A 22,551-nucleotide genomic window follows, 5' to 3' on the forward strand; every position below is an offset into this window, starting at 1 on the left:
CTTCCTGTTCTTAACATCTTGTAGTAGTGTGGTACATTTATTACAATTAATGAGCCAATATTGATACATTTTTATTAACTAAAGTCCGTAGCTTACATTGGGGTTAACTTTTTGTGTTATACATTCTGTGGGCTTTAACAAATATATTATGACATGTGTTTACCATTACAGTGGCATACAGAGTTTCAATGCCCTAAAAATCCCCTGAGCACCACCTGTTCCTTCTTCCCCCTTCCCCCCACTCCACATTCAGGCAATCATTTATCTTATTATTGTCTCCATAGTTTTTCCTTTTCCAGAATAACATACATTTGGAATTATACAGTATGTAGCCTTTTCAGAGTGGCTTCCTTCAGTTAGCAATATACATTTAAGGTTCCTCCATGCCTTTTCATGGCTTGATAGCTCATTTCTTTTTATTGAGGAATAATATTCCATTGTATGGATATACCACAGTTTATTTATCTATTCAGTTATTGAAGGACATCTTGGTGGCTTCCAACTTTTAGCAATTATGAGTAAAATTGCTGTAAACATTCATGTACAGGTCTTCATGTGGACATAAATTTTCAACTCATTTGGGCACATACCAAGGAGTGCAATTGCTGGATCATATGGTAAGAAGTTATTTAGCTCATAAGGAACTGCCAAGCTGTCTCCTACTAAACAGTGTTGCTCCACCAAACATCTTAAAATGTATTTTGGTAAGTTTTAAGATAGAGTTATCATAGTAGAGGTGTTCAGATAGAGGTATCATGGTTAATAGACATATAAACACAGTTAGAAGAGCATCGAGGTAGAGTAGTCATGAGAAGTGCACTGACAGCTCTGAAAAAAAAAAAAAGCAGGGAGATCAAGAAAATGTCAGCGTCAAAATTTGTAAAATGCATGTCTGAGGCTTGGAAGAAAATTCCAAAGGTAATAGTGGAGAATTCTTTTTAAAAGATGCTGCATCACTACTGCTTTTAAAGGCAGTGAGAACAGTATTGTGAAGAAAAACACAGATTTCAACAACTTCAAATCAGGAAGTAATTCAGAAGAGTTGGACTCTGAAGCGTTTTATAAATAACCAGTTAATTTCATTTATATTTTCTTTTTTACATATGTACAGTACTTAATAAAATCTAAGTCAAAAGTCTGATAGCTCTTTTTTTAACATCTTTATTGGAGTATAATTGCTTTACAATGGTGTGTTAGTTTCTGCTGTATACAAAGTGAATCAGCTATACATATACATGTATCCCCATATCTCCTCCCTCTTGCGTCTCCCTCCTACCCTCCATATCCCACCCCTCTAGGTGGTCACAGAGCACCGAGCTGATCTCCCTGTGCCATGCGGCTGCTTCCCACTAGCTTATAGCTCTTTCAATCAGTATAATTTTAAAATTCTGTATCATATAGCATTCTATCATTATTTTGCAGCTTTTTATTTGTTAGCAATCCATGAAATAAAGGTTCATCTTACAGTCAAGTGGAATCTTAGGTTTATGAAATTAGTATATTTTACTAGGCATGATATGTTTATTAATGTTTAACGGATCTCAACCAAAGGTCATTGTACCCCTAGAGCTGCCACGGCAATTTCTCAATGCTTTGAGCGTAGATCTCTTACCTATAAAAAGGCAACACGGGTTAAATTCTAGTTCCTGTGCTTTGGCTGAATTAGATCAGTGCCACTGGTTATCTCATTCTAATCAGAAGGTCTGGCAGACATATATACATCTTGTCAAATGTATCTGATAACATTTGACTATTTGATAACTCTTTTCAAAACATGTTGTCCATGGAAAAGAGAAACAATGAAATAATAAAATAAAGACACTGAGATAATATTTCCTAAGAAGAAGACATCTTCAATATGTAGTATTTAAATAACATCAATTTCTTATTTTATACCAGGTAATACTTCCCTTTGGGTCTAAATTCAGTACGTCTTCAAACAGCTGCCCATCTGCTAGGAATACTGAGCCTTATAACTAGCGTTTATAAGATGACTCAAAGTTCATTCATTAAAAAAAAAAAAAAAAAAAAAGCCAGATTGCAGCTGTCAGCTTCTGAGTCCCCACCTCCTTATCCCCACACTCCATACACTGTCAGATATTTAAAAACTCAAAAAAATTAAATCCACTTTCAGGCTGTGTTCCAGTAGATCCAAATATGGTATACAAAAAGACATCCATCCTGTTCACAAGAGTGAGAGGAAGAGAATTAGATAATGCAGTTATGTTTTTAAATGTGTACATAAGAAGCTCTTTTTAGAATATGTTTTCTTAAATTACTTCACATCAGCATGTGTAAGTTAAACAGGGTTTGGTTCATAGTATTTTCTTCCTTCAGAACTGTCTTTCCAACAGGGATGATAAAGTGAAATATAAACATCACAGGAGAAGTGAGCTGGTTTCTAAACATTTCACTGATTTTTTTCAAAATAAACAACAGATCATTGTTACCTTTAGTGAGGAAATATCCCCTCAGGTCATTACATAATGAAAAGTAGATTTTAAATGTTTTTATATATTTGATAGAGTCCAAATGCTTCAGTAGTGGTTCTGACTATAGATATTGTTTAAACTTGAGCTTTTTTGTTAGGCTATAAGCCAGTACTCTATGAGGGTGCTTTCCAGAATGATACTATGATGCGATATAGTAGGTATAAATTGGCCTTGCATTTAAAAAAAAGATAGTTTAATTGACAATTTTGCTTTATAGGGTTTTGTTTTGTTTTGTTTTTTGAGAGAAGTGTCTGAGGTTTTTAATCTGTGTGTTTGAATAGTACTACTGATGGGAACGTTTTCTGGAGCTCAGATGATGAACAGTGAGTTTTTCTGAAGGTAGGCATTGTGATTCCTCTCTTCCACAAGAAGCGAGAATTGGAATCTCAGAGGAACAAGCAGCAGCACAGGGTACTGTGAAAATCTGGAACCTGGCACCTTTGGAGAATGAAAGTTAACTCCTGAGTCACTGGTGGCTGAATCTGACGGACCACTCACTTTCCTTGTGTTGCTTTAAATCCTTTTAAACAGCACATAGTGGCCTTTTAAATAATACACTACATATATCTTAGTCTGTGCCTTTTTAGTATTGCTGCTTCTAAAATTATAGAAAATAGCCAAAGATAAAGTTTAGGCTTTGTCTTAAATCTGCTTATGTTCCCTTTGTTGATATTAAAATCATTGGCAGTATTTGTAAGTGGAATATTCTTCATAAGAGAAATGTGAAAGAATTAGCTAAAACATTTGGATAGACATTTGCCCCTCTCTTTGTGCTTTTTATTGGAATGCATGGCTAAAAATGGTTTAGGGTATAAGCAAATTTTGATTCTAGATGCTGAACTCCTAATAGCTTTTAAATTTATACAGTTTTTGTTTAGCTGTCAAAACATTTAATTATATCATACCCAAAGGTGTAAAGCTGTCAAATAAATCCGAGTTTAGGCATAAACATTTGCTAAGTTACATGTGCTACTACACCATAGTTGCTCCTGGGCAGCTTGTGAACCTGTTTAAGGGGGAGGGGTGTGTCTAGGAACATTAACTCAGCAGGTACAGAACAACATTGGCCCAATGAATTGATGATTACTTGTAAAACAGCAGGTAGTAATTCCCCCAGTCTTTGTAATTCCCCTCTTTGTAAAATAAAGCAGACTAGAGAGTGTGGTGGATTCTTTGGCTCAATTTGCACTGTAAGAAAGCTGACTTTTTGCAAAAATATGTATTCTTTCTTTCCTTGACTTAACATTATTCTTTTTTTGTTTTCTCTTCAAAAGCAAATGTACGCCATTTGTACTTTATATCCTTCTCCCCTACTCAGGGGTCTCTTGCTATACGAATGATGATCCCCATGGATTTTATAAAGGAAGTATTAACACTGATCAACGATTATTATAAATTTAAAGTTTTCTGTGTAAAATATTTTTTCCAGCTTTATTGAGTATGATTGACAAATAAAAATTGTATATATTTAAGATGTACATGTGATGGAAAATATTTTTAGAGAAAGAAAACTTTTTAATCTTTTAAAATTATTCTTATCTGGTTATTTCATAAATAACAATTTTGGGTATTTGATGACATTATTTGGAGGTAGATTGTTAGCATTAATACTAATGCAGACTTCACTAATGCCAAATTCACTGAGAGGTAGGGGAGTAAAGTAAATTAGTTCTACTTTGAAGCTTTTATTTTCTTCCCCTTTCAAAATGAATGGGAAGGCCCTTGAATGAAAGCTGCTTTTCATTAGTGCTACCAAATGCCTACTTGAAAGAGTTGAGTTCTAACTGAACACCCACACAAGAGAAAGGGAAAGCTTCCTTTTTCTACTGGAGGACCATCAGCTAAATAGCTCTTGGCTTCTCTTTTCCAATCAGGTGGTTTCACATCAGAGTTAATTACTCCAGTCATTTATTCTAATCACCCTCCTCTTATGGCTAGCTGCATTCTGTCATGGGGTGGCATCGTTTGAAGCCAGTTAAGTTTGAAAACCACTGCAGGGTACTTGAGACTCATTAGTGAGGCCTATCCATGCCTGGCTTTGGATTTGCTCCCTGATTAACTCTGGATCTCTCTGCCTTGCTCCCTCCTCCCGCCATCCACCAGCCCCCACTCGTCAATGCAGTTGCTCTAAAGAGGAATGTTTCAATTAACTCTTGCCTTGCTGTTTGTCTTTTCACCTACATATTTAAGAAAAATTTAAATGCTTACATTGCTAATAATATATTTGATAGATTCTGACCTTATAACTGCATCCTTTGAGTTGAATTTAACTGAAACTGTAGACATTCTACAAAGAAGAGTTATAATTTTGAACAACAAGGGAGGAAAATGGTGGTCTTTCAGAATGAATGCATCTATGTCTCGATCCAATTCTCCTAACATAATAAAGGTAGTGGTTCCAACTCTGGTTTTATAGTACTCTAGTGTGTCTTACCAGCTTATAGAAAAGGTCACCTGGAAAGCTTAAAAAAAGTCTCAAAACAGTTTGATGTTTGACATTTTTATTATTGTAGTTTAATTTAAAAGTGTTTGCCAAGTGGCACATTTAAGAGATACTAAAATCACATAGACAAATAGTATTTGTGCTATACTTTTTTTTTCTAATTTATTTATTTATTTTTGGCTGCATTGGGTCTTCATTGTTGTGCACGGGCTTTCTCTTGTTGCAGAGCACAGGCTCTAGGCACACGGGCTTCAGTAGCTGTGGCTCGTGGGCTCTAGAGCGCAGGCTCAGTAGTTGTGGCACATGGGCTTAGTTGCTCCCCAGCATGTGGGATCTTCCCAGGCCAGGGCTCGAACTTGTGTTCCCTGCATTAGCAGGCAGATTCTTAACCACTGCGCCACCAGGGAAGTCCCTGTGCTATATATACTTCTTGAAAAATAAAAGGAAAATGTGTAGTCAGTGCCCTGATTAGATAGTTTGAGACAGTGTTATTGCATGAAAGTATTTAAAACATTTTCTAAAAATTAACAAAAACGTATTGAATTTGGTAGTTAATTGAAAGTGTTTATTTAAATAGGAAATAGAAATTTTCTCCTTTCTTTTTGCACGGTAGTTTGATTTAAAGAAATCAAATAGTATGTGTCAAAACAAAATATGATACACATTAAAATATATGAAATCACATGTTTTAAGTTGCTAATGTTTAGCAGAATGAACTCTTATTGTTAATTCTCAGAGCAAAGAAGTTTAATGGATTGCTTCTTTATTGAGGGTCTTTGGACTTAGCAATTAACAAATATGTTGGTATTCTCTGTCTTGCTCTAAAGGCTGATTTTTTAAATTCAGTTTTTAAAATCTCCTAATGAATATACAGTTCAATTAGTGAAAAAGAGGCCTAGAATATAATTTCTTATTTAGCTCTACAATTTTTTTTTTTTTTTTTTTTTTGCGGTACGCGGGCCTCTCACTGTTGTGGCCTCTCCCGTTGCGGAGCACAGGCTCCGGACGTGCAGGCTCAGCGGCCATGGTTCACGGGCCCAGCCGCTCTGCAGCATGTGGGATCTTCCCGGACCGGGGCACGAACCTGTGTCCCCTGCATCGGCAGGCAGACTCTCAACCACTGCGCCACCAGGGAAGCCCTATAAATATTTATTATTTACTGTGTGCTCAGTTCCAAGAATGAGATATAATCTCTGCCTTCCAGGAATTCAGCTACTAGTGAGCAAGGTAGAAAAATAAACTGTAATACAAGGTAAAAGTGTTAGTTTTGAAAGGCAGGTGTAAAAGTGAAAACCAGTTGAAAGAACAATAAAATCTATAAATAAAGCCTTGGGGTTGACATGGCACATCAGATTTAGTGTATACTCAGCAATACTTAATAATAGTGTCACCAAATGGTATATGTGAAACCCATTAAAAATAATTCTTGGTATGAAATGGTTTCATATTTTTAGAAGTTTCATAATGCAGCTTTGGCATATACCATTCTATTTCAGAATTTTTCAAAAAGATGTGTACTGACATGGCTTCAGGAGTCAGATTTGGGTTCTGACATTTACTAGCTGTGTGATATTAGTCTATTTACTTAGCATTCTTAGCCTCATTTGTAAAACAATTTTTTTAAATATAGTGCTTATCTCATAAGATTACTGTGAAGATTAAAGAAAATAATCCATGTAAGACATTTGGCATAAAACCGGGCAAATTATACGCAGTCACTAAACGTTAAGTGCCGATGTTCCTGTTATTATAGTGTTGTTTAGTTGGTCAGTGAATTTCTTCCAGGTTGACCTTCAGATGCATTTTCCTTGCATAATATGTGGTCTTTCTAGAGGCTTTGTCAAGGTTATGAATGACTTTATTTGCATCCATCTTCCTGACATTGTTCAAGAGAAAATAAAATATGAAAGATGATACTGTAATATCCACTTCACTTTTTCTTCTTTCCATGTAATCAGCCTACCCTAAATTTGATTGTATGGTTAGCAAACTGTAGACAAATCATTTGTAATGACTAGTAATCACAGAAATTCTTCACATTTTCTAAAACTGTGCCAAATTAGCACAGTATCAACTGGATAAAGTTTCTATGGTCAATTTCATGCTTCTTATACAATGCTTTAAGAACATAGTCCCTCAGCATAGATGCTGAATTGTGCTAAATCACAAGAATTTCTTAAATGCCATTCATTCATTCAACAGACATTTTTAGGGGCCTGCTGGGTAATTGGGTCTGTGATCACAAAATTGGAAGAATATGACACCTGCCCTTTGGGGCTGTCATTACAAAGATCAAACAGACATGGCAGTAACTAATTAGGGAAATAGATTAAGTGATGTGTTTATTTATTCATTCAACAAATATTTTGTGAGTGCCTACTACTTATTAGTCTTTGGGAATATAGCAATGAGAAAGACAGCATAGTGTCTACCCTTTTGCACCATTTTGTTTAGTGAGGGAGATGGATAATAAATAAGAAACTAAACAAATAAATATGTAACTTGTGATAATATATAACATAACAAAAAATATAATACTTGTGGCATGTACCATTAAGGAAAAGCTCAGGATACCATTAAAGCATTCAATATTTTATTCGTTTGTGTGTACATACATTTTTTAATATTAATTTTTATTGAGATATAATTGACATATGACATTATCTTACTTCAGTTGTACAACAAAATGATTCAATATTTGCATGTTTGTGAAATGATCACAAGTCTAGTTAACAGCTGTCACCATGCATAGTTATAATTGTTTATTTTTAACTCTGAAACCGAAAGGAAATGCCTTATGTTGCTTCCTTGGGAAGGTTGGGCAAGGCTTAACCAAGGAAGCTACTCTTGATCTTAGTCTTTAAGAATGAGTAGTAGTTTGCCAGGGAGGGAGCAAGATGACAGAAAGGGCATTACAGAGTTACAAAGCAGTGTGAACAAAGATCTTGATGTTATTACAGTACAGTATGCACACTCAACTTAACTCAGGAGGTGGCGTGCAGTATGTGTGTAAAGAGAGCTGTGAGTGACACCTGTGGAGGGAGAAGACTGGAGGCACATTATATGAGCAATCCTTAGTGTCTTGTAAGTCAGATGGGCTTTTTCTTTGGGGTAGTGGTGCCCAAAACGTGGTTGCCAGACCAGGAGCTTCAGTCTTACCTGAGGACTTGTTAAAAAGGCAAATCTTGGGCTCAGCTCCAGACCTACAGAAACAGAAACTCTGTGGGGGGAAGCCCAGCAATCTGTGTTTTAACAAGTCCTCCAGGTGATCTTAGTGGCTGTTCAAGTTGGATATCCACTGCTTTAGAGAAAGGAGAACCATTGAAAAGTTTTAAGGAGAGTTGTGAATTGGTCAGGTTTTAGATGGGAATTGAATGGAGGGAGGGGATTTTAGAGAGAAAGAAACAGTTTGCATAGTGTTAGAATAATTGAGCCAAGAAATAATGAAGCATGGGACCAAACATAGTCACAGTGGAAGGAAAAGAAAGAACGAATTTGAAAGATACTTTGGAGGCTTATTTTCTTAGTAGATAGTATTTTGGAGGGAGAGGAAAAAGGAGCAGCCAAGATGACTGCCCCATTTCTGAATTGGCTGAATGGATGAAGGTCTCCTTCCATAACCAGAAAAGCAAGCAAGAAAGCAAGTTTAAGAGGAAAAGTTCTTCATTATTTTTTTGATGTATTAGGTTTGAGTTACCTGAGGCAGAGCAAAAGAAGTAGTCTAATTTGACGTTTTGGACTTGAAACTCTGGAGATGGTCATAATAGTCGGTTGAGATAGCTGAAATCTGGCTCATCTGGTCTGAGTTATATTAGAAACAAGGGCTTGGGACTGAGTTGCGAGGAGAACGAACACTGAAGATGTCGACAGAGGAAAAAGACCTTCCATTAAAAGGTGAGAAGGAGGGCTTCCCTGGTGGCGCAGTGGTTGAGAGTCTGCCTGCCGATGCAGGGGACACGGGTTCGTGCCCCGGTCCAATAAGATCCCACGTGCCGTGGAGCGGCTGGGCCCGTGAGCCATGGCCGCTGAGCCTGCGCGTCCGGAGCCTGTGCTCCGCAATGGGAGAGGCCACAACAGTGAGAGGCCCGCGTACCGCAAAAAAAAAAAAAAAAGTGAGAAGGAGAATCAGAAATACAGAAAGAAAATCTGGAGGGACGTTAGCAACGAAGCTTAAAGATAGAGTTAGAGACATAAATGCCATAATGCAGAGAGGGGAAGTGATCAGCATCCGCAGGATTCAGACAGATGGAGGTGGTAATCGTAGCAAAAACATTTCCGGTGGTCTAACTATAATAGAAAGACGAGAGATTAGTTAAGAAGTGAAAGCGAGGTAAGGAAGCATAAATAACAGATTTACTTGAATCTCTCAAAAGGTTTAGATTGTTGCTCTCATATTGCCTGTGTATTCATAACTACATAAAAATAATTAAACAAGACTGACCCTATTTGCTAGTCATTATTACATTGATAATTCCAAAAGAATCAGACCTACAATTTAGAGAATCATAGACTGTTATTATAGATGTTATGGGATTTCTAAGAGTGGGCAAACAGGCTAGTTTCATATGCTGCTAAAATGAGGTGATTTTTATGAGGTTTATGAATGCATCCGTGTTGTCTACAGGTTTCATGTATCTGACTTTCAGCAAACATTGTGCTTCATATACTAAATCGTAGTCTGTGGCTGTATGTTAGTTCTTAAAGTACATAGCCGATACAGCTGAGTAGATAGTATGTAAGAATTCTAACCATAGACTTTTAAGGATTGAGAGTTTACAGATGATATCATAATTGGTAAAATTAGCCCTTTACCTTTGTTGTTAGAGGAGTCGTAGTGCCATGTTTTGAATTTTGCCACATTTCTTCAGGTATTTGTAAATGGCTGAAGAATATACATTGCAGAATATTGTGTCTGTTTAACAAGTGAAGATGTTATATTTCTGCTCTCATGTCCTAAGATATAGCTGTTCTTCATGGCACTGAGAATTGTAATGACCACTTCAAAACTGCATCAAAGGTCACTTTATAGTCTGCTGCAGGTGTTTCGTGCTTTGTAAGGTTTATCTCTATTTTCAGCAAGAGAACCTGTATATTTTAAAGTGTTAAATATTGCTAATCCCTGAATTCTATCTTTTATAAAAATACTGTAAAAATCTGAATGCAGATTCAGTATTTGGAACTGAATAAAGCTTTACTGCCCAATGTTTTAACCACTAGTCATGTGTGACTATTGACCAGTTGAAATGTGGTTAGTCTGAGTTGAGATGTGCTGTATGTTGTAAGTGTAAAATGTATACCAGATTTCTAAGATTTAATACAAAGTAACTTAATATTGATTATATGTTTAGATAATTTTTTGATTATACTATATTAAAATTAATTTTTCCTATTTTTAAAAACGTGGCTACTAGAACATTTTAAACTCCATATTTGGCTTGCATTATATTCCTACTGGACATCACTGGTGTAAAGTCTGGTGGTTATTTTGTTACCCAGAATTTTTTGGCTTAGACATCTCAGTATTGAACATGAACATATTTTAATATTGAAGCAGTATACGAATTTCTGTTATAGTTATCAGACTTAGATCCAAGAACAGCTTAGGGTTAATTCAAATCTATAAAAGAAAGTTCAAAATATATTTTTTTAAAGATTTAATTTTATTTATTTTTGCCTGCGTTGGGTCTTAGTTGCTGCGTGCGGGCTTTCTCTAGTTGCAGTGAGCGGGGGCTACTCTTTGTTGCGGTGCACTGGCTTCTGCTCCTTGCGATGGCTTCTCTTGTTGCGGAGCACAGGCTCTAGGCACACAGGCTCGGTAGTTGTGGCACGCGGGCTCTAGAGCGCGGGCTCAGTAGTTGTGGTGCACGGGCTTAGTTGCTCCGTGGCATGTGGGATCTTCCCGGACCAGGGATCAAACCTGTGTCCCCTGCATTGGCAGGCGGATTCTTATCCACTGCACCACCAGGCAAGTCCCTAAAGTTCAAAATATTAATGCTAAGTTCAAAACTGAATTAATCTTTTACCATGTAAACTCTTCCTTATCCAGTGTGATCAAGGTCCAAACTTGACATCTGGGTGTCATCCTTCACCTCTCACATTGGTAATCAGTTGGTGGTATAAGTAATAACTTATATCTTAAATCTTTCTGAAATCTGTCCCCTCTTCTTCATTCCCACTGCTTCTTTCTTGACTGGGGTTCTCAGTACCTCTCACATAAGCTATTGTAATCATCTTAGAGATGACTTTGCCTCCCTACCCTCTCTCCAAAGGGATATCTGATCTCCTTAGCCCTAGAATCTAGCATAGAACAGAACTTACAGTAAGCACTCAATAAAGGTTTGTTGATTGAATGGATGACAGAGCTGCTGATATTAATCAAAAGTTGCAGAATGAAAAAAGACTTTTAGCCCTACGTAATATACATGTATACAGTTGGGCACACAAAGTAAGTGCAGATGTAATTCTCTGGCTGAACTTGTCAGTGCTTTAAAACTGACATTTGTTGTCATATTGTTCAACAATATGAATGCATATTCAACATTTGCATTCATATTCTTTAGTTCAAGTTTTTCTTTATTGGTTATTCTTGGAAGTGGTGATATAATAAGTGTTCTGTTTTGCCAAGGATTTTGATTTGCCAACGTAAATTTGTGGCAGTCAGTCCAGAGAATCATTGGTGCCATGAAGACAGCTCCTTGTTTTTATCTGGAGTCCCTGTGGGATTAAACTACATCTGGCAATAAGTAGGGATTCTGGTCTGGGCATCTTCAAAGGCAAGAGACTGCTAGTATTTATCAGATCTATGTGGATAAGCAAATGGGAAGGGATTAAATTTTTTGGGGTTTGTTTTCCTTCTTTTAATAACTGACTATAAAATTAAAACTTCCAGAAGTTCATACAGCAAATTAATACATTTTTCTACGGTTGTTGAAGAGGAAACCTGTTCTTTTTTTATATACCTAGGCAGATAACTAAGAATTTTAGATTAGTATTTTATTTACTTAAGCATATATTTTTTATAAATACTTTATCTCAGAGAGCATAACAGCAGTTTACAATGCTCAAAATTAATTTTCTAGGGATACTTTACTAATTCTTTTTAAAGGGTTGATCATTTAGTACCGTGGTTTAAAACCTTTTAACATCTGTGTGTATTTGGACATCATGATTGGCATTTGGAGGCTTCTCTTGCCATTTATCTATGTGGGAAAGTTTATCCAGAATTTCTTTCTGAGGAAAATCTTGAATCTGTCTTAGGGAAGACCACTCCCCCTTCCAAGTGAACGTGAGCTTGCCTTCCATAGAGTCTTGTTTGTGTCTTTCCTTTCACATTTTTAAGAGATTATTAGTCCTGTGACTCAGTTTAGCTGTTGTTGAAGCATGTGGCTCTACATTTACGGACAAAATAAAATGGCTGCATTGCAGGTACTTGTCATGGAACGTAATCTAGAATTTACCTTTCCAAGCCTCACCTAAGAGAAATAATGCTTATGCAGGATTGCCTGAAGAATATGTAGTCTCTTCATTTGTCCATACTCTAAATCTATCCCAGGATTAAGTCAGTCCCTCCGAGAGTCACATACCTGGATTCCATCATATTGCCAAGGGAGGAATTTCTTATCTTAGGAATAGAAATAATGTGTTTTTCTAGGCCATCTGGTTTGTTTTTACATTATAGTCACTTTTGACTCTTGTAAGTGTTCGTGTTTCTTTATGTTGCCTGCTAGAAAGCTTAATGTCAAATACATGGCACACCTCTAACAAGTCTATAGAATTTCATGGCATAATTTTTATGTGCTTCCTATCCTTATTTTTGCATTGTCTTACTTCTCTTTTGTTAAATTTATTTTATCTTGATGCATATGCATCATATCTATCCTTTAATTATAGTTGTTCTCTATCGTTCCTTATTAGATTTTTTTTTAAAAGCTCCATCTCCCTATGTGTGTTACACTATAACTAGTTTAACATATCTGTATATTGTGAATTCCTAGATTTTAGATTAAGAGTGACCTAAGGTTGAAATGTTAATTAAATGTTTTAATGTTCTGTAGCTCTAAAGAAAATAGTTGGATAAAATGTCAGCATGTAGGACTATTTTAAACATTAGAAAAAAATCATCTCTCTGAAAAGGAGGGTAATCGTGCAAGTTTGCCTAATCCTTTTGATCTTGGCACACAGAAATACAGACTTCAGTTGAGATTAAAACTATGAATTTCAAAGGAAACATGGCCTTCAGTGTGTAAAATATATAACAGCTGGTTGACTACTCCATTTAAAACTACACAATAACAATCGTAGACAGAATGAGTCTCCTGCCAAAAGATGCACGAGTGCTTGATGGTTATTATCAAGATATGATACTAGCTCACACTTTTCTTTAGTAATAGTATAAATGTAGAAATGAACAGTGTGCTGCTGGCTCTAAAATCTCTCTTCTGCCCAACAGTTTCAAGGGCAGTTTAGAAGTACAGAACTCCTTGAGTGATTTCTCTATCTGCCTTTCAGCCCGTACTTCAGTGTGTTGTTGACTAAATTTCATTTTTTTAAACTGTCAGATAAAATTTTTATTCTTAGCATCCCACAATTTTTTCCTAAATACTTGATCCTCCTTTTTATCCCCCTTGACATTCATGAATTATTGTTCTTAATGTCACAGCTTCACACATAGTTAAACTTTTTTTTAAGCCCCCAAAGTTAAACTTTTCTTTGTAAATAATATAAAATTTGTTTAACATTCTTATTCTATGTTTATATTAAGGTAAATATCTGAATTCAGAAGCATTTTTGTGATGTATTTGTAATTAGTGTGGGAGAATGTTAAGCTCATGTTAGTAGATTATAGTTCATGAACTACTTCAGTATTTTCACTGTTGTGTTTCACCTGAACAAGTAATCCTTAAATAGGTTAACTAATGCATTTTTTTAAAAAAAATGGGGATTAATGTGGATTTGTCACATCTGGAAAAATCCCATTTGGAAAGCATATTTACATTTTGAATTTGTATCTGTCCAATATGAAAAAGGAGTTGATTTTTCTCTTACCTTTGTTTCTCAAAGAATTTGATATAACAGCAATTTTTCTTTTCTATTTTTTCAATCTATTTCAAAAAAGGAAATTATAGGTAAATTAAAAATTTGCTGAGGTTACTTGGATTCATCACAAATTCAGAGCCAGCATTTAAGGAGTTAATGTATCTTATTAGGGGGACAGGAAATCTGGCAACTATTGCAGAAACTAGACCTAATGGTGCACACAAACAATTTGTCAGTCTCCTTAAATGTGAATAGCTTTCCGCAAAGTGGCTGCTTTTGCTTTGTTTGAACAGGCTAAACTTTTCCTTTTTGGACTTTAAATCTTAGAAGTGAAATGTGATCCACATATTCAATCAAAATCATTTAATTCAAAGCATATTTTGATTGGAACAAAGTTGACATGGAAAGAAACTCTAGAATAAAAAAGTTGAAAGGACTTTATATCATATATTTAGCAGGAAAATTTGAAACAGTTCTAATTAGGCTGAAAAAAACAGCTTTCTTCAATGTAAATTACAAAGGTCATATATCAATGTTAAGGAAACATTACCACTAGTGTTTGAAATCCAGCACATGCAAACATAACAGACCAGTTCATTTTAAATCTGTGTGTGTGTGTGTGTGTGTGTTATAAGAAGGCCTTATTACATGTTTTTAAAATGAAAAATACTTAAAATTCCAAGTTTATAATGTTGTATATAACATTTTTGCCAATCCAAACATTAACTCCTTTGAAACTTATTACTATATACACTCAAATGAATTAAGACTCTTAATTATATGTACAAAAAGTTATAAAACTAATTTTTATACTTTCTTCCATTAAAATATGTTTAAATACATCTTATAATTAAATGCATATCAAGTCAAGAGGGTTCGTCAGTGATTTTTCTTATTTGAAGCTTATAGCTATGGCATTTTGTACCTTGGAATTGAACTGGGCCTTCTCAAAGCCTGGGAATGGAAGTAGTAGTATGGGGTGCAGATATGTGTATCTGGGCTGCACAAGCCTATTTCTTTCTGGTTATATAATTATTTCTGTACTTAAATTATTTTGTACTTAAATTATTTCTGTACTTCTGTACTTAAAAGTTTGTAAATAATATTTGATTTATTTATTTGATTTTTTATAAAAATTATTTATCCTATAGATAGCGATAGCTTTTATTTAGTTGCTTTTTTTAAATGGCATGGTATGAGAAGATTTAGCAAAAGTGTAACTAAATATTAGCATCAATCTGGGAATTACAAGTATGAGAAACACAAATAATACACAATTAAGGTTTCCTGGTCTTGAGGTAAACAATTATCTAATAATTTCTTTTGTTAATTGAAATTAGTTTTCTTGATTTTACGTAGCTTTTACATTAGAGGAAATATGATTTTTTGAAGATAAAAGGAAATTGCTAGAGTATTTCTAAGGCATGCATAGATTACTGAACACATGATTAATGCTTTTTATTTTACAATTTTTATTCTCAAATAGCTTAGAATTTCTTGGAAAAAGCAAACGATTTCTACATGTTATCATATTATTTGACTCCACTATAAGAGGCAACAATAATTTTATATAACATTTTTTATTAGTAAATAATTCATTTCCTTAATGGGTTAGTTTCAGGAAGACGTAGATTGCGATCTTTCAGTGAGATTTATTGTTAGACACATATTCATATATGTTATAATTATTTCTGACACAGGGCTACACAAATGAGTTATTTATGAATAATTTACTATTTTCTTTATAATATTAAACCTTTAAGTTGTTGATGTTCTGCATGTGGGCCAAACAAATGAAAGTTACTAATAAGTGTGTGTATTTGACATCTGTATACTCTACTTTTTAGCATATCTCAAGTGTTTTAGTCTCTGCTTAATAGATCTCATTAAAAATACAGATATCAGCCCCAAGACAGTTTGTCAAGACTAATATGAGTCCCCCTGGATTGGATTGACAATTCGTGTGAGGCTTCATATGATTGTCTTTTCATAGTCTTATTTGAACCTTAACAATTGAATGTTAGTCACTGATTTATTTTATAATAACTCAGATGAGTTGAATATTATTGTATTGTGTTGGACATTTTAGTGGATTTTCTTTTTTACAAATTTTACTCAGAGCACACATTGGATGTAAATGATGTATCTAGCTTGCTAGGGGAGTACTAGCAATTGATTGGTTAGGTTTGATAGCAGCATGGGAAGAATGTTTCTATCCCCTAGCTGCAAACCATATTTAACTCCAGTCCTAATGAGGACTGTCTGTCCTAAAGGCTTTGAAAAATCTCAGATGCTTAGCATTCCACTGGCATGTTTTTATTTTTTTGTGACTGAAAATGTGCATATAAATAAGTATTTATATAAAGAGTATTTTTAAAAATCTTAACATATGAAAGGGGAATTAAAGAATTTTTAATTTATGTTTTTGAATCTCAAAAACAGAAGTTATAAAGTGTATTCCCAGGGTTTTCCATTTTGAATTATTTGTATTTTTTACCCTCAGTAATTTCCTCCAGCTTCTTCTTACCTCTTCAGTCAAGTCCTTAATAAGTGCATTTGTTTATTGTCATATATATACTTTTGGTTAGGCAATTGCCATTCACTGGTATCAAAAGGATGTTAAAGTCCTGAACTGACTTGGTATTAAATGATTTTTAAACTTTTGGAAATTCCTGTATATCCATGGCAGTTGTTCTTGTGGGTCCCTTTTTAAAGCTATGATATATTGCAAGAAATGATTGAAGACTGCTGAGATTTTTAGTTTATTTTTTTAAATGTATTTAAAGTTTATTCCTTAAAGTAACTTGTTTATCAACCTCTGGAAGAGATTTTGCCAATAATTGGGTGAATTACTGGTCAACCCCTTAAGGACTGACCAAGTGTAACAGGGTAAGGGGAGGGATGAACCATGGCACTATGGTGACTTCTGCACGCGTGCTTGTGGCATAATGTGAGCATCGTGTCTGTCATTTCAGCATTTTTGCTTAACATTTTGATGTGGTGTCAAGATGTAAAGGTTTAAGCATCTAAATCTAACAAACTTCACCATTTTGAATGTGCATAAAGAAGTAATCAACATTAGGAGGACACAATTCTTTGATGACACATAAAATAAAATTGCCCTGGGTTTTAGAGCTTTAATATTGAGAAAATTCATTTGTACTTTGTCATTTGCTGAGCCTTCTGGAATTTTATAGTCTCAAATCACAATACCACGGACACTCAGGAGACTCCTGACTGTTTTATCTTATTAAACAATTTTGAAATCATTAATTTTTAATTAGCTTAGATGCGGGGTTTCTTTTTATCATTTCAATAGTGTGTGTGTATATGAACTAACATTTTTTATTTAAACTACTGGCGAGAGTATTATTTACATAAATGAGTGTAGGTTCTTTCTTAGAGTATATACTGTGAGTTTGCTTCATATAGTCACACATTTTTGTAGACTCAGAGATATTACATGCTAATCTATTATAGTAGAGCTTTTCAGCTGTTTATTAACTCAGATTTTGAACAACTAAAAAGGACATAAGCTCAAAGATATGTATAGGTCCTTCCCTGATTGAAAGTTCTAATTAAGTGAATTGGAGAAAATTAACTGAAATTAGCTGTCAGAAAGTCACATTTAAATGAGTGATGAGCTAGTCTGGCAGTAAACATTTAAATGATATAAATTGCCATTTAAGTGTATGGTTTAATGTTTGTCATGCATTAATGTGACATGAGACTGCAGTGACAATCAAGCAGCTTGCTCTAATTTGAACATATTTAGGGCTTTTGTGTAGAGTGCGCTGCTCACAAATTAAGACAATTGCTGTTTTTATGTGTCTCTGTAACATGTCCTCCAGCCCCACCCCCTCACCCCATCACTACCCAAGACCTAAGTTAATGAAACAAACATATCATTTTTTTGTGTGCAACTTGCACTAATAGTTCCTGGATTTTCAGATCAATTTTAAATCCATGTGCTTAAAATAGGACTTTCCTGAAAGTTATTACAAGCCCTTCTCTTCTTACTTCAAATAAAATATGAAGCAGTTTTGTGTTCTCTTAGCTGTTTACTAAATTTATAAATATAATGAGTTTTATAAGAGATGTTTTAAACAGTGACTTTTACAGTTGAAACTAAATAAATATTTTTTAGGCATATTTCAATTCAGGTATACTTTAGAATATGAGAATTGCCTAGAGTTTTATTTACAGAATTATTTTTTAGACTTTATGATATATGATATATTAGGAAGCCATGTTAAATATTAGTTAAAGGAAATATATTATTTGAATTTAGCCATAAACAATTTTCTTATTCATAGGCAGTTTGTTTTGTTTTGTTTTGTTTTGTTTTGTTTTGCCGTACGCGGACCTCTCACTGTTGTGGCCTCTCCCGTTGCGGAGCACAGGCTCCGGACGCGCAGGCTCAGCGGCCATGGCTCACGGGCCCAGCTGCTCCGCGGCATGTGGGATCCTCCCGGAACGGGGCACGAACCCGTATCCCCTGCATCAGTAGGCGGACTCGCCACCACTGCGCCACCAGGGAAGCCCATAGGCAGTTGTTTTAATAAAGCACATATCTACACAAGTGTATACCTGTGAACTAATAGGAACGTCTTTTGTCGCGAGACGATTTATATCTCATTGGTTGCTTGCTATAGAAGTTAGTCAATTTTGTTTTAAAACCAACAGATTTCTTTTTATAATATTGAAAGCGTAGCAGCAAGCCACACCAAAAATACATCACAGTCATACACTTATGACTCTAAAAATAAGAATTTCAGTGAGATACATTACCTGATACAACTTGGTATGCTTCAAATTAAGCTTCACAGTTTGAGTTTGTGATTTGAATAACATATTTATTGATAGACTAGTCCATAATGCTAAGCTTTTATATTGGAATAGTTTTTAACAACATTAAATAAGTATGAATACTTTTCTAAAAATAAGAAGTCTCTGCTCATTAAAACTCTTTAGGATTTTTAACATTATTAAGTTCAGGAAACATTTATTGGTACCTATTGTGTTTTAGGTACAGTGCTTGGAACTGGGAATGTCATGATGAATTGCAAGTGGATCTTGAACCCAGCATTTCTGTTGAAAACTTGATTATGTTCATTCATTATTTATTGGACACTTATGTTAATAGCATCAAATATTTGGTCTGATTTGATACTAGTACATAGAATAATAATTCAGTAATTATAAGTATCCCTCCCAAGATCTAATTTGATGACATAAAAACTCAGTTGAAATAACTAAACAATTTGTTTACAGTTGTTACAGTAGACAATAAAATGTTGTAATTCTAGAAAAATTATAAATATTTCAAGTGAATAGTCAATGTTTAATATTTTCACATTTGCTATCCCAAAGTAACATTTACATTGTATGACCTCCTTTCTCTGAAACGTTAAGTTGAGTACCTGTCAGGCCCTGAGTTACAAACGTGACCAAGATAGACCCAGTCCTGGTCCTCACAGTGCTTACAGTACAAGTAGACTAATACTGAAATCTAGGCAATTGATTGTAATTCAGTGTGACAAGTGCTGCAAAGTCTCTATAAAAATAGAGGACAAATTCTGGTGGAAAATAGGACATCAGAATAAGTCTGTTCACAGTCAATTTAGAGGTAAACTTTACTGCTTGTTCTAAATTTCTCTATATATTTTAAAAATAGAATTCAGCATAATAATAAGATCTACACCTTTTTTTTCAGGCTCTGGAGAGTGAATTTGTTTCCTGCCAGCTTCACCAGTGGATTGATCTCATTTTTGGCTATAAACAGCAAGGGCCGGAGGCTGTTCGAGCCCTCAATGTGTTCTATTACCTGACCTATGAAGGAGCTGTCAATCTGAATTCAATAACTGATCCTGTATTGAGAGAGGTAAGTTATCTGACTGGGTCTAACAGGTATCTGTAGGCCAGAAGCTATTAGATCTCATCTTCCCCATGCTTTCATTTTACTGATAATGAAACTGAAACCAGATGGGTAAAGTGCCCTTAAGCAGGATGGATAACCTTTAAGTTAGTGACCTAGCTGGGACTTGAACCCAGAACTTCCCTCCAACAAAATGTTCGACTCAATATAAAATGAGAGCTTTTTCAATTTGAACCCATTAAGGGATCAATAATCATATTTCTAATTTTTATAACTTTGAAGGCTACTCACTAATTTAAAGAACTAGGAAAATAATAATTCATTAAAGAAATAAGATTATAAGCATAAATCTATTTAAATGTGATAAAACACATATTTATATATGATACATAAGTCCATGTATAACCATATAGAAGTTAATAGTAAGAATGAAATCTATAACTTTCCTACATCATCAAACTTGGTGTTGGATGTTACTGAGACTTGTTTTATCTTTGTCATTGATTTTCTTAAGTAAAACCCTCAAAACATGGTTTTGACAAATACAGTATTCACGAAAAACTGCATATAGCCTTGCTTTTTTTTTGAAGTATTTTAATTATACATCCTCCTGCTAACATACATCATATACAAAGATGTATGTATGTTCATGGAATTGAACAGACAACACCTTACACATCTGTACTATTTTAGAAGAGAACTTTATTAAAGAAACCAGGGAGTTTTGATTCATAGGGAAAGTTGTATATCACTGGAAAGGGAACATCGTTTGCAGTAAGATTTGTCGTTTTTCACTGTCACTTGATGTATTTCTTTATAACTCTATTTATGACCTGATCACGTTGACAGCATATGAAAGTACGTATTTAAATATATTTGCTAACATCGATTATCACCTGGTTTATGTGCTAGATAAAGAAGGTTAATACACAAACAAAAGCACTATGCACTCGATGCACATTTATCTTAAATTGCACAGGTTTTGAATTGCAGTGTTTCACTTTATTTTAGAACTGGATCAGGTGAACTCTAAAAGACTCTTCCAGTTTTTCAGTTCTTTGAAAATGTTCCTTTCAGGGGGCATTTTATTTTATTAGAGCAACAACTGACTGCGTGACACAAAATATGCATAAGCTCCATGTATGAAATTGAGGTTGGAGCAAACATGCAAACGGTGTTACATAACTTCATTGTTAGAATAGAATTGAATAGGCCCATTTACTTTCTTTTTTATTGTTTTAACAGTATTTGAACAGTGGTTCTATTAATGTCCGTAATTACTTTTCAGATATACCACCTGGTTCTGTTTTTTTGAGTTCCCTTGTAGTAATTATCCCTATCTCTACTTAGCTATTATATGCATGGAATCAATATAGATTTGATTTTGTCATGTCCTGTTTTGCTTAACATACCAGCATATATTATTTTATGTTGCTATAAAATCTGTGTAGTTTTAATTTTGAAATTCCATAATATTTTGTAGAGTTGCTATGAAAATGTACTTAATACCATTTCTCCCAATGTGGGATCCTATTTTTTTTTTGCGGTACGCGGGCCTCTCACTGTTGGGGCCTCTCCCATCGCGGAGCACAGGCTCCGGACGCGCAGGCTCAGCGGCCATGGCTCACGGGCCCAGCCACTCCGCGGCATGTGGGATCCTCCCGGACTGGAGCACAAACCCGTGTCCCCTGCATCAGCAGGCGGACTCTCAACCCCTGTGCCACCAGGGAAGCCCCCTATTTTTTTTTTAAGGCTTGTCTGTTGGTGTGTCCAAGTCGATACAGTGATACTTTTCCCGTCATTAAAATTTATGCAACATGTGGTTGATAAAGGTTGGCTCTCTGTATCTGTGTGATGCTGCTAGTTAAAAAGTGAAACATTCCATCAGCTGGATGTTTCCTCTATAGATCAGTCAGTATAATTGGCTCTTTGTTTTTACTCTGGATTGACCCACCCTGCTTCTCACACACATCAACGATTTACCAAAGCAGGTTACCATATACTGTTTACAGTACAAGCTAAAAGAGCACTGTCCAATAGAACTTTCTGTAGTAATGGAAATGTTCATTGTATCTGCACTGCCCAATACAGTAGCCACTAGTCACAGGTGGCCATTGTGCATTTGAAATGTGGCTAATGTGACCGAGGAACTGAATGTTTAATTTTAGTTAATTTAGACAGCCACATATGGCTAGTGGATACCGCATTGGACAGGGGAAACTAGAAGACTGTTGTATATCTTTGGTTGCCAAATTTTCGAAATCCAGATTCTGGGCAGGTGGTCAGACAACGGGACAATAAATGTTTGTTAAATTAACTTGGTAGAATATTTGAAATTGGGCATAGTCCATTTAGACATTAGATATGTAGTTGACATACATGTGTAAACCAAATTATATTTTTTCTTTCACTTAAAGTAACATGTTATGACTTCAAATATTGGTTTTTATTGTGGTAAATAAATATACAATTTACGATGTTAACCTCTTTTGAGGTATAACTCAGTGGCATTAAGTATATCCATATTGTTATGCAACCATCGCTACCGTCCATCTCCAGAATTTTTGTCTTTCCCAAACTGAAACTCTGTATGCATTATACAGTAACTCCTCATTCCTCCCTGCCCTCAGGCCTTGACAACCACCATTCTACTGTCTCTAGGAATTTGACTATTCTAGGTACCTCAGATAAGTGGAATTATA

The 22,551-nt window shown here is 35.0% G+C and overlaps 1 protein-coding gene across 4 annotated transcripts in view; it reads left to right on the plus strand.

The window, feature by feature from the left end:
- LRBA (LPS responsive beige-like anchor protein) overlaps window positions 1–22,551 on the plus strand; it is a 725,574-nt gene that overhangs the window by 633,920 nt on the left and 69,103 nt on the right. For all 4 annotated transcript variants that reach the window (XM_079919265.1, XM_079919266.1, XM_079919268.1 and 1 more), the window contains one exon: window positions 19,688–19,855. In XM_079919265.1, coding sequence (XP_079775391.1) covers window positions 19,688–19,855 — 168 coding nt within the window. The remainder of the gene's footprint in view (window positions 1–19,687; window positions 19,856–22,551) is intronic.

Source organism: Stenella coeruleoalba (assembly GCF_951394435.1).
Source record: "Stenella coeruleoalba genome assembly, chromosome: 4".
Lineage (NCBI taxonomy): Eukaryota > Metazoa > Chordata > Mammalia > Artiodactyla > Delphinidae > Stenella > Stenella coeruleoalba.